Source organism: Suncus etruscus, chromosome 16, assembly GCF_024139225.1.
Source record: "Suncus etruscus isolate mSunEtr1 chromosome 16, mSunEtr1.pri.cur, whole genome shotgun sequence".
Taxonomy (NCBI): Eukaryota; Metazoa; Chordata; class Mammalia; order Eulipotyphla; family Soricidae; genus Suncus; species Suncus etruscus.
Window position 1 is genome coordinate 41,113,291 of NC_064863.1, and position 13,817 is coordinate 41,127,107.

Below are 13,817 nucleotides of genomic sequence, written 5' to 3' on the forward strand. Positions count from 1 at the left end.
AAATATATGATCTTATCTCTGATATAAAGAGAAACAAAGGAATATATAAAGTTAAAAAAGCAATGATAAATCCTTGGTCTTGGGGTCGGAGAGATAGTACAGCAGTAGGGCATTTGCCTTGCATGGAGCCAACTCAGGACAGATGGTAGTTCGAATCCCAGCATCCCATATGATCCCCAGAGCCTGCCAGGATTGATTTCTGAGTGCAGAGTCAGGAGTAATCCTTAAGCGCTACCGGTGTGACCAAAAAACCAACCTCCCTCAAAAAAAAAAAAAATCCTTGGTCTTGTATTACAAAACTCAGGTTAGGAAGTGGGAGGAGAAATATGAGGGTAGGAAGAAGTGTACCATAAGTGACATAAAAACAGTGATGGCAGTCCTTGAGCACTTTGGTGAAAGTGACAGTGCAGTATCTGCATATCAACTTTCACACTACTATAACCATAATATATAATAAATATTATATATACTATATAACTACAATAATAATAAAATTATAATACAATATTAATAAAATAATAAGCTGTGTAAGTTAAGTTGTGGTTAAAATAAAAAAAATATTAAATTACACTTCAATTTATTTTAATTGATCATAATTTCTAGTAGAGGAGCACCAATTCCTTCAATGTAATCAAAGTTAAAGATTAATTTACCAATAGAGGCAATTAAATAGAAAAAACAGCAGCAGAGAACATTAAAAATAACTATGTTAGGTCCCTAGGTAACTAATTTAAAAATTAACCTTCCACATCTTCATCAGGCATTAGACAGGTTTGATTGTCTGAGTTTTCTTCTGGAAACTGATTGCAATCTGTGTCTTCAGGCCACTGTAGTCCCACAATTCCAAGAAGAGACTCACAGCGTTCTTTGGAGTGTTCACACAGCCCTCTACAGGATAAAGAAAGAATATGTGAAGCAGAAATGATTACATGCTGTGTTTTAATGCTTCATGGATATGGATCTACCTTAGGAGACAAAAACACAAAGTATCCCTCTAGAAAAAATATCTTCCAGCAATGTGCTTTCAAGATTTAAAGAAATTTCATTGATTGTTTTTATTGAAATATGTTTGATATTCACATTGTGAAAATTTAAGTTTAAAAGGTCATCAAAAATATCACAAAATAAACTGAATAGAAAGACTTTATTGGTAAAGAAATATCTTAAGAACTTGGTAAATGTTTCTAGCCAGCATAGGTTATAGAACAAGCACCAAAGGAAGAAAACGGGGATATGGTTTTATACCCAGCAGAGTTAGAGTGACATAACAGAATTTTAGTGATTATTTAAGTACCAGCCCTGCCCTAAATATTAGTAATTTTAAGGAGCTCATGCATATTCATGGAGGACAACAATGACCATATGCAGCTAAGGAATAGATTCATCTTATGTATAGAAAATTGAGAGAAGGGCTGAAGTGATAGTACAGTGGGAAGGATGTTTGCCTTGCACGAGGCCAACCCAGGTTCAATCTCTGGATCCCAATATGATCCCCCAGTATCACCAGGAGAGATTTCTGAGCTCAGAGCCAGGAGTAACCCCTGAGTACCACCAGATGTGATCCAAAAACAAAAAAATAATGAGAGAAATATAATCAGGCATGTGACTATTAGTGTGATAGTGAAGAGAAAGGAGTTTGGGAATACAGTTATTTCAATTGGCCAATAAAGTCTCATCATGGGCCTTTGTTCCAGGAATATTGTTAAGAGCATATCCTGGTCCAATAAAAGCCATAAGAATATAATTAGTTGGATTCATCTGGGAGGCATCATAACACTCTCCAAAAGATAGTCTTTTTCAGCATTCTTAACCTCAGAGAGTCCTCCAAAGGTCGGCGGGAGAAAATAAGTGGTGGATATAGTTTTGATTATTTGATATACATACTATTTTGACATATCATTATATATAATTGTCATTTAACCATAACTATCACATAATTATTATTTTGGATTTTTGTGGTTTGAAAAATTAAGAGCTAAGTTGTTGGTTTCATGATATTGTTGATTTATGCAATAAGTCTCCAGAACCTATTTGTCTATTAGTTGCAGGTTTTTATTTTTAAGAGAAATCCGGGACACTGTTTTCTGTCCTTTGCCCTTCTCATTCTCTCTTCATATTTTAAGTAGACACATACTCTGACATTTTATTACCATCATTAGTAATAGAGGTAGTATTAGTAGTTGTATTGATTTGGGGTCACATCTAGAAGTGTTCAGGGCCTACTCCTGGCTCTGTGTAAAAAGATCACTCATTTGGAGGACCATGTGGGATAAAAGAGATTGAACCCAGCTTTAAAGTCAAGTGATCTACCCACTGAAGTATTTCTCTATAATCTCACATCCTCACTTTATTGTTCCAAGCAGGGAAACCTTCAAGATTATTTTGGATAATCAGCCATCAAGGGCCTTGTTATATTTACATCTTCAGATTTAGAGGCCTCTATGACTGTCATATAATATGCCAACATTTTTACCTATGGAATTGCTTCTACTACTTCTGCTTAAATCCATTGTTGTAAGGATTTCTTCCAACTCTAACCATCTTGAAATCAAATGGGTCCAAATGAAGTACTGTTTTGTTTAAAAAAAACAGATATGCTGAGACTTGTTCTGAGTACTTCCATGTATGTTAGTTCATTTGTTCTCAGAATACTTCTAATCAAGGACTTCAGCATGTCTAGTCATACTTCCTTTCTTCTGTGAAAAATGACTATGATTTTTACCTCAAATATTACTAAAATTACTTATTTAGTTTTAAAAAAGTATATATAACCTGGTTCAGAGAGGTAGTGTAGAAATAAACTGTTTGCCTACCCTATCATGCTGTCAATCTGGGTTCTATTCCTAGCACCATATATCTCCTGAGCATCAGGGGATAGATATCATTATAAATTATAAATTTTAAATTTATAAATTTATAAATTATAAATTATAAATTCTTTCTTAGTACCAAAAATTGTAATATTTTTGTGTCATTATTATTTTAAACTAACTGTATTCATACAAAATACCATGTAATTCTTGAAATCATATGAAGTCATATGAAAGACTTATTTATATATAAACTATGTGATATCTGACTTTACAACTTCCTATTTTTCTATGAAATAAAAAGAACAAGACTGCAGTACTACAACTCCAGGTGGCACTATTTTTATTATGAACTATGTAGTGTTGAGCCTCAGACAGCAGCTTTCATGGGACAGGCTACATCAAAGTATATTTTGAAGATATGGGGGGAAGTTTAAAAAAAATGTAGACAGTATAACAAGTTAAATACTTTGTTAATAATTGAAATATATAGGTATAAACTTAAACAATAAGTTTATATAGAAGTTGTCCACCAAAATACATGTTGAATATGATTTCAATTTAATCACACCCAGTACTGCTCAGGGATTATTTCTGATTCTGTGTTTAATGATCACTCCTGGTAGTGTTCAGGAGACCATACATAGTTCCAGGGATCAAACCTAGGTTAGTGGTGTGAAGGCAAATGCTTTTTCTGATGTACTATTTTTCTGGACCCTTTTCTTATGTAATTAATATGAAAAGGAAGTCCTGAAATTATAACTTACATGTGCATATAGATATGCTCCAGAGAGTACTACACTAGAGAAATTTTCATACACATATAAACAGAAAGTGAAATGTGAAAATGTGTAAAGAGCCCCTGAAACTATTCAGTATCATTGATCATGCCTGGCAAAGCAAAATAATGTTTAAGAATAATTTTTAGCATAAAATTCATAGGTGTTTTGTTATCAATACTTTAAAAGACATGTAATAAAAAACATTTTAGAATTAATTTGGCACAAACCAATAGTTTCACTCTCTCCCTCTCTAGGTGCATAATTCATTCATTCAGTTCCCCAGGTTATTTTTAAATTTTATCATTTCCCGTCTTAACTTTAGATATTCTTACCTTGTCTTTATTAAATATTTAGTACACAATTTATTATTTTTGCATCTTTCAAGTTATTGATATTATTTTTTATTAAGGCTCTCAGACTTCTAATCCCCACATATGGTTTTCATAGTTACTACTGACATTTAGACAGGCACATTTGTACATTCACTCCATGATAGAAAACAGTACTGAGCAGAGCAGTACTTTGTGACAGTCATCTGTATATGGGCATCTTGTATATGGGCATTCTCTCACTACTGCCCCTAACATGTTTGCCTACACATGAGCCAAACAGTCATGAGTGTTTATTTAGATTTTACAATCTATTTGTAATTTACTTACATTTTTCACTTATTTGTATTAATTTATTCTTGAAACCAAACCCAACCCAACAAAATTAGTAGACTAATTTTGCAGGTAAAGAAACTAAGAAATCTGTCTGAGACTGTATTGCAGCTACAGAAGAGCTAGAATTAGAGTCAGCAAACTCCAAATTAGTACTCCTAATCTATTAGATGTCACTTCTATCTTAAACCCACCCAGTTGAAACTCTGTCTTATAGTTTACACACACACACACACACACACACACACACACACACACACACACACACACACACACAAAATAGAAAAATGTCAGTACCATTCGTTCCCAACTTGTAATACTGATGTGATAGCTCCTGATGAGCTATTTCCCAAGAATTGCCTTGCGTATCTTCCTAGTTATTTGAGTTCTCTCAGAAGGAGCATTATAAACACATCAGTTTTGCTTGAAAAAGAGGCAGGCACTATCCTTCTGCTAATATTCATTTTTTAACACCTCTTGTTCTACAAAAATGAAATGCACATAATTTTATTTTATTAAAATTATGTACTAGTATCAGATATATTAATCATTCCTCAATTGGTATTTTAGAAATAAATTCCTATTCAATTATTCACTTTAAAATTTCTACTTTATATCTTTTGAATGTGTAAATTACTAAGGGCAGAGTGCCTTCACAATATACAGTTGATTTAAACTCAAACTATGGCTTTATTCTCATGCTCATTCCTGGTTGAAAAATGAAGATTTTAGGGGAAATCCCATTATATTACCTGCAAGGAGGAATGCGCTGGCTTGTATTCATGTCACACTTTGGTACCAAAATGGTGCAGGCAAAAAACATGAGGTATTTGTAACAGTTGGTCTGAACAAGTGCAGGGAACAGAGAGGATTCCCAACTGATAGAAGCTTCCTTTTGAGTCCTGTGACCAAGGTAATTTGGGTAATTTGTATAGTTGTAAGGCAAATTCATGCAGAGCTCCAATGTAATTGGTTCACATTGACCTAACAAGAAAGCATACATATAGATAAATATAAATGTCACACCTTTGTAAAGCAATTTTTAAATTAGCTTATAAAATTAAAGACTAGATGTATGGTTGTAATAAAGTGTTGCATGAGATTATGCTGTGTCTCCCATTCATATATAAAGCACTTAAATAATAGGTGAGGGTGTTATCTTTTATATAAGTAAATAAATAAGTATAAAGTTTATAAAGTCAATATGCCTTAAATATAGGTGATTTTATGTCATCATTATCACTTACCATTATACAAACTAGAACTGGGTTAGAACCAAAAATAAAAAATTAAAGACTAGAATTTTATTTGATTCCTTTGTTATTTTGATTTTGGCGATAGCCAGAAATATTCAGGGTATAATCCTGGCTCTGTACTCAGGGACACTCCCAGCAGAACTCGGGAAACCATATGTTGTGTAGGAGATAAAATCCAGGACAGATGCAACAGATGCATGCAAAGCATGTACCTTACTCATTGTACTTTCTCCGGACTCTTTCCATTCTTTAAAGTATCTAAGGTTAATATGTAACACTGTCTCAAAAATCTAAGTAACTTTGTCAATGAAGTGCAAAATAAGGCTCATTTTGTATGTAGAATTACTAATACTTGTTTCAGAAACTTTTTCTCATTTTCCATTGGTGCAACTAATCTGAAAGTGACTGTCTCTTAATGATTCATTTTATTCCAAATTGTCTCATTATGTATTGTTAATGAACATTTCTCCCATCACCTCCAAAGTCATTAAAAACAATTAATTTGGCTTAATAAGCAATTACCTATCTATTTACTTGGATATTTTATTGTTTATAAATGCATTACACTGTAAGATTTCAGGGCAAGATGAGGCTGAAATCCTTTGACTATCCATTGTCCCTGAGATACAGACACTAGGCTTTGAGGTTCCAAGGTTGGTTCACACTTTAGACAGAATTTAGCTTTCCTGCCTCATTATTTGTGACTATCTCATTAGAAATATTTACTTGGTAATTCCAGGTATTTATTTGCCTATATTATTGTGTTTTAGGTAACATGTTCAAAATAGTAATAATGTTTCTGGTTTTGATGTAGTTTTGAACCTCTTCACTGTCAACATACCCAACACCTCATATTATGTCTAGCCTATGTCTTCATTTTCCTTACATGGAAATATCAGTTTTATAACCAAAACTAAAACTTTGTCATTATTTGATAATTTCTATTCCCTTGTTTTGTTGCTGTCTATACCACACAGGGGTGATATCACCTGGTATTTGTCCTTCTTATTTTGACTTATTTCCCTTAAACATGATAAAAAAAAAAACATCCCCTCCAAGGTGTAGAAAACTACAAGATTTCTTTTTTTATTACAACTTCATTGTACTACATTATGTGTATATATACCACAACTTCTTTATCCCTTCACCTCATTATTGGATAGTTGGGTTGTTTCCATATCCTGGCTATTCTACTATGTGTTGCAATGAACATGAATGTGCATATATTTTTATTTAATGTATTTGTGTCTGGGGCATAGATGATAAGAAATGCAATCACTGGATACCACATACATTAAGTATTTAGTAGCTTTTTAGGTACACCAACTTTTCTTTTGATTCTTTTTTCATGATCTACTTAAAAGCACCTCTCAAATGTAATCATTGCCTGGAATAATCCTTTTCCACCATACTCACAAACTCACTCCTTCTTATCCTACAGGCATCAGCACATGTATTTTTCAAAAAAAAAAAAATCCTCTGCAACCCTGTCATTCTCTCCTTCTTGTACTTTAAGAGTCTTTGCAGAGTCCAGAGCATCTCAGACATGTGGCAGCCATCTGCTCATTGCTCTCTGCTATAATCTGACCTCCTTTCCTTGCATCCTTACACACACACACACACAACACAACACACACTTCTGAAGTATTTTTGGAAATTAAATTTATATGTTGATTTCAAAAATATGTACCTACAGAAATTCTAGAATGAACAAAGGAAAGGGGGTGGAGAGAAGTATAAACACAATGAAAAATACAGTATGCATTTAAGGAATGCTACATTCTTTATAAATAAGAGACACACATGTTGGTACTTGACGAAGGAACGGGGGGCAAGGAAGACATTTTGGAATAAATGCCAGGAGAACAGAGGTAAAAGGTGAAGCAAGAGTGATTCAGGATGTTTTTTTAGGATGGATAGGGTTAGGGCAGAATTTGGAGAACTTGCTAGAAATGCTCCCTGATTCTTTCCATCTGTGGGAGACTTGCTACCTTTTCAGAGGAAATAGAGGTAATCAAGCAGGTGCCTTGAATAAAACAGATAAAATTAGAACAGACTGACCAAAGACTTTTTACGTTATTAAGTCTAATTATCCAAATTAAATTAAAGTATTTGAGTAGGAAGGGGAATACTTGGAAATTGATTAATAATAATGATGCAAAATCATAAAACAGCTCTTAGTACTGAGTGATTCACAGAGATGATGTTACTGAAAAGTCTAATGTTGGCCAGATTCAGTGTCTTATGGACAAAGCAAAATTAAATGTCATTTTACTCAGGAATATGGTATGCTGTGAAATTGGTATAATCTTGAAGAGGTAAATTAGAAAGAAGAAAGGAAGTGAGGGATTGGTTCAGTTTACCATTTACTTTGATTTGTGAAAGAAAAATTACACTCAGTATTTTGATTTCAGGTATGCATTCGTAGAAAGAATTAAAACAATACAAAGATGTATTTAAAAGTTCATAATCCTTGCACTAGTGAAGGGGGTGATCTTTTGTATAACTAAAGCCCAACTACAAATGTGTTTGTAAGCATGGTGCTTAAAAATATTTAAAAAAATTTTAAGAATTAAAAAACAGAAATAAAAGCTCATAATCTTTTTAGTTGCTTTACTCCCATATTCTCTTAAAGCTTACAGAAGGGCAATGGCTCCACCCTGCATTTTAATTGCTCATCTGTACACACATATCTCTATATGTCTACATATAAGCACTTACAAAATCTACATATATATCCACATATAAGCATTTACATAAAAATGCCTGTGTGTTTTTCCTACACTAGAATTTTGAAGTTTCAATTTCTCTTCAGTTACTTTGCATTGGTCATTTTTCAAGACAAACTTACAACCAAACACAGATCTAAATAAATTTTTCCTGTTTTTTAATATACCTGTAATTTTTTAAATATGAAATCAAACTGATCTCTGACTTCATCTTTTCTTCTTTAGATATGCCTTTTCTTTTACAGGCTTTATTAGTATTATTTTATTTATTTGATTAAGATATATATGGCATAGATAAGTTTTATGTGTGGAGAGCAAATAGGATAAGATGATAAGATATAACTTTAAAGTGTTTCAGTTGCCAAGGGGGATAAAAGGATGAAATTATGGTCATATATTATTTTTGAGATCTTTATTGAATGTGAAAATGCAGATTGAATTTTGTGTTTATTTCTTCACATAATGCTAAGCAAGATAAACTCTCAAGATATCTGCCAACTTAAAATTCTATAAATATGGCATCAATAAAGTATTGAATCTTAAGCGCTACACTCACTCACTGTCCTGATTTAAGAAAGCCACTAGAGGGAGTTCTCTTCACAAATATGAGAAAGCTTCAATGTCTCAAGACTATTTTCCTGCAAAGTTAAGACAGTGAGAATTAACAAATATTGGTTGAAATGAATGACCCTGATGCAGCCTCAATAATATAACATTTTTCAAGGTCTGAGACAAGAGTTATTCAAGATAATTCAAGTTATTCAAGAGTTGTCCAAGTTATTCAAGATGGGACAGTTCATTAAATGTGTTATATTCTTATCAAGATGCATCACCTTGAAGTCATTGGAAACTATTCAAGTCGTTTACATGAGAAAATATCACATTTGAACATCATTAGCATTGTGATATTCTAATATTAATATTTTCATCAAGTTCCTGATTCTAATTACTAACATTATTTTAAATAGTTTGATGGATTTTTATTATTATAACTCATAACTTGCAACTGTCACGCAGGTGAAAATGAACTTTTCCAGACATCTCAGATGCCCGTCCATATACTATCTCCTATAAATTTTTTACTTCCTCTCCCCAAGTAAATGCTGAGTAGTTATTCAAGTTATCTTATGAGTATAAATCGTAAGTTACAGTTATATAAATATATATATAACTATGAAGCATAGATACATTGCCTCACTTTAAAATTTTTTATTACCTTGGTATGTACTGTACTCAAAGAACTACTATTTAGGCCAAAACATTTAAAGTTGGTGTTTTGGAGTTTTTTTGTTTCTTTTAACGCTCAGGGGTTACTCCTGGCTCTACGCTCAGAAATCACTCCTGGCAAGCTCAGGGGACCATATAGATTGCTGGGATTCAAACCACCATCCTTCTGCATGCAAGGCAAATGCCTTATGTTCATGCTATCTCTCCGGCCCTAGGCCCAAACATTTAAAAAACTTGATTTGTCTTTTTGATTTCTCACAATATCTGGAGTCCCCCTCTATCACTTTTATTTTCTAATGACTGAACTATTAAAAAACAAGAGGTCTGACCCCAGAGAATGCCAAAACTAGGATTTTGCTGAAGACACACTCCTGTTCCCAGTGAAATAAAATTAGCCTCTTTCCTCACAGTTGTTTCAAGAGGAACAACCTAATGCAAATTCTGGATTAGACTTTCTTCCCTTGGCAACGCTGTGGGTAAGCACTGTGGTGTTCTCTCATTAGAAACCACATACAGTCATGGTGGGTGATGTCGCTGCCTTGACTAATTCACTGTTACTAACTGTAACAGTGTAATGAATTTCAATTTATTTATTTATTTATTTTTCATTTGGGAATACTTCTATCAAGACCACTTTACTCATTTATGATTTGCTCCCAATATTGAGTCTTACTCCATTAGCTTCATTTCTTTAAACTAGATCTTACAAAAAAGATAAGAAATTGACAGATTAGTGAGCACTGACAGACCAGTAAGCAATTTTATTTTTAAAAATATTCAAATTTATCAAACCATTATCCCAATTTTATTTCAAAAATAAAACTTCAGATTTAATAAAACATTATTCCAAAGAATATTCAAAACATCTTTGTTGTTGTTGTTGTTGTTGGAAAAATACATAGAAATAAAGGTTCTGGAGCATTACAGGAAGCTCTGGAAAGGTCTCAAGGTACAATAGTCATACGGAAGCTCATACAGTCATGGTGGGATATCATGGGTGCAGTGTGGTGGGGATAAACATATCCAGGAGCTTCTCTCTCTTACGCTTTTTTGTTATTGTTGATTTTGTTTGTTTTTGGTTATTGAGTCACACCCAACTGTGCTCAGGGGTTACTCCTGAATCTGTATTCAGAAATCACTCCTGGTGAGCTCAGGGGACCAATATTAATTCAGATATGCCAGGGATCAAACCTGATTTGGATGCATACAAGGCAAGTGCCCTATACCTTCTGTATTATTGTTCCAGCCCACAGGGAGCTGCTCTTTCTGACAGGTTCTCCCAGCTGTCTGTATTGCTACTTTATAAGACAGATTGGTTCCTTCAATGGATTAGTTCCTTCACACTAGAGAAAAGAAATAACACTACTGCTCCTATTCTCTAAGTCAAAACTGTCCTGTATTTTGCCTTTCATGAGGTCTCAACATTGTTACATATGCAGGATGATACTATGAAACTTCAGAACTCTCAGTATACCATATCATCGAGAGGAGATTTTTCAGCCTTTCTGGAAAATTACAGACTTATTGTATTTTAATTATAGACTCCCAGCAACTCTAGTGAGAAGTTGACTTCACCCAAAAGTGTATCCACAGTCTCAGTCTTTCAATTGGGAGAATACTGTGCAACTATGCTTTGGAGCCTAACAGAGAGTAGTGTTAAATACTGGCAAGAATCTTCTAGTAACCAATAACATTTTCAATAATGTTATGTATTTCTAAGAGAAGTGCAACCTTTCTGAGCTTTAGAGAGAACTAAGTGCTCACATATGTCCCTGAAACTCTTTAAGAAATAAGAATTAACACCTTTGCTTTAAACTGGAAATAACTAGATACACTTTTTTCAAGAGTAGAGAATAAAGGAAGATCTAATGATGAGCCCAGGGATCAGCGTTCAAAATATAAAAGTTCAAATGTTCACTGAAAAAAATAATGAAGAAAATTTGCCAAGAACTTTATGAAGAATGAGAAAGTGAATGAGCCAGTGAGATACTAGGGAAACTGAGTGCATCTGAAAAACATAAAGAAAAACACCAAAGTCGTATCTCTGAAAAGGCAGGAATCACATTTCTCCTCTTCATCATTAAAATGCTCAATATGAAGTTGAAGAGAATACAGTGCATAGGGCTCTTCCCTTGCACGTGGCTAAAGTGTGATACTCAGCACCCCATATGTTCCTCCCAGCTTTTCCAGGAGTGATTCTTAAGAGTAGAGCCTGAAGTAAACCCTGAGTACTGATGAGTGTAGCCCAGAAACAAATTACCCAGTAACTATTTCAATTTCTGGAACATTAAATAACACACTAATGGTTGGTTGTGAGCCAGAATTGATGCATGCCCTATCTAAAACTTCTGTTCTACTTTTTTGTTTTGTTTTGTTTTGCTGTTATAGGGGGTTTCAACCTGATAGCTGTTTGGGGATCATATGGTGTTAGAGATCAAACCTGGGCTTTCTGCCTGCAAAGAATGCGCCCCAGCACATTGAAATTTCTTCTCGAATCCATGTTATTTCTTTTAGATGTATTTTAACATTTTTGAAATATTCCAAATACAGAGACAATAGGATAGCTTACACATTGTTTCTCCCCATCAAAATGGAACACAGACGCTGCTCTTTCAACTTATTGATGTTTAATGAAAAGGGTCAGGCCATGCCAGGTATTCCTCTGTATTAACAAGACACACATCTTATAGATTACACTGTCCCTGTTAGAAATAATTGTTTCCAACTTTAAGGCAAAAAAAAAAAAACCTCCAGGTGCACTGGGAGATCAGAAAAGTGAAAAAGGACCTATATATCTACAGGTTCCATACACATATGTGTACACACATATGCACATAATAAGCTATATACACATACATTTTAATCAGTTTTGAATGAGAAAATGCAGCATACTTGGTGTTGAACTAATATTCATCTGAACAGTTTGCTCATGTGGGAGACAGAAGAAAACTAAGTACTGGGTTTTCATACTAAAAGCTATCAAGTGCTCATGAAAGATAAAATAAGTTTCATCAGTCTGAGTTCATAATACAGCAATAATACAGATGGATAAAGTATTGGCCTTATGATTCCCCTAATCCCTCAGGAGTGATTTCTGAATGCAAAGCCAGGAGTAATCCCTGAGCACAGCTTGGTGTGACCCAAAACCAAAAAAACAAAACCAGAGTTATTCCCTCTGGTCCATAAAAAGCAGATAGTCTGTCTTTAAACTTTATGTCTTGGACTAAAGATGAAGTTAAAAATTAATAGCAAGGGGCCAGAGCAGTGGCGTGGAGTGGTAAGGCATCTGCCTTGCCAGTGCTAGCCTAGGACAGACTGTGGTTCTATCCTCTGGCATCCGATATGGTTCCCCAAGCCAGGAGTGATTTCTGAGTGCATAACCAGGAGTGGCCCCTGAGCGTCACCAGGTATGGCCCAAAAACCAAAAAATAAAAAATTTAATAACAAATAAAAGTAAAACCAATGAGAAGAATATAAAAGCAGAACCCAGGTGAAAGGTATAATCACTAGAAATTAGAGTCTTGTAAAAGTGGGGAGAAATTCAGATTCAATTCAAATTTCCTGTGAGTATTCATCATCTATGGTTCTAATATTGTGTATAGTCCCCTAAACATTCCTCCTCTAAACGCTAGCAGCAAGGGGACCACCTGCTTATACCACTGTCACAGAAACAAACTAAAAAATGACTGCAAATAATAACAATTACAGGTCAGAAAAGTTCCTGGAAAGATGAGAATAGATTTCCTCAGAAGAACAGACACTCTAAGGTTTTATATAGCCATTTAGACAAACTTCATAATATTGATTTCTTGGAGAGAGCTTACATTTTGGACGCCATGTATTTTTAAAAAGAAGGAAGTTCATATCTGTCTTCAGATGGAACTATGATAATAATATATAGGAGCTGATGTTGAGTTGAAATTCACAATAATAATATTAAACAATATGAACTGATAGCCCATTCACAATAGCAATTTGTTTTTGATTTAAGTTAATTAAGACCATTTTGTTCCTTTTCTTCTACCACATGTAATCTTCCAAAAATTTTCTAAATGTGTATTTGTTGAGAGATTCCAGACTTCATCATATTCATGTCAGTGCAAAAGAAAAAGGCTAAATGCATATCCTGACACAGTGATTGCATTTGTCAGCTGCTGTACTTACTACAGTTATTCAGACTGTTGCTCAGGTCACAGGGAGAGCTATCACCACATGAATCAAGGCAGGAATTGTAAAGGCATCTTTGGTCTCCTTCTTGACATGGAGTCTGACCTACAAGAGGGGGTGGGGGAGACACATTCACTTTCATCATCCGTAATTTCTTTACATCAGGATCTAAAGGCTCAAGATG

The 13,817-nt window shown here is 34.1% G+C and overlaps 1 protein-coding gene across 1 annotated transcript in view; it reads right to left on the reverse strand.

Moving 5' to 3' along the window:
- The window catches only part of CORIN (corin, serine peptidase), a 149,579-nt gene that overhangs the window by 44,101 nt on the left and 91,661 nt on the right, over positions 1-13,817 (reverse strand). The window contains exons 8-10 of the mRNA XM_049789828.1: positions 13,631-13,738; positions 5,007-5,238; positions 743-888 (exon numbers count right to left, since the gene is read on the reverse strand). Of these exons, the coding sequence (XP_049645785.1) occupies positions 743-888; positions 5,007-5,238; positions 13,631-13,738 (486 nt within the window). The remainder of the gene's footprint in view (positions 1-742; positions 889-5,006; positions 5,239-13,630; positions 13,739-13,817) is intronic.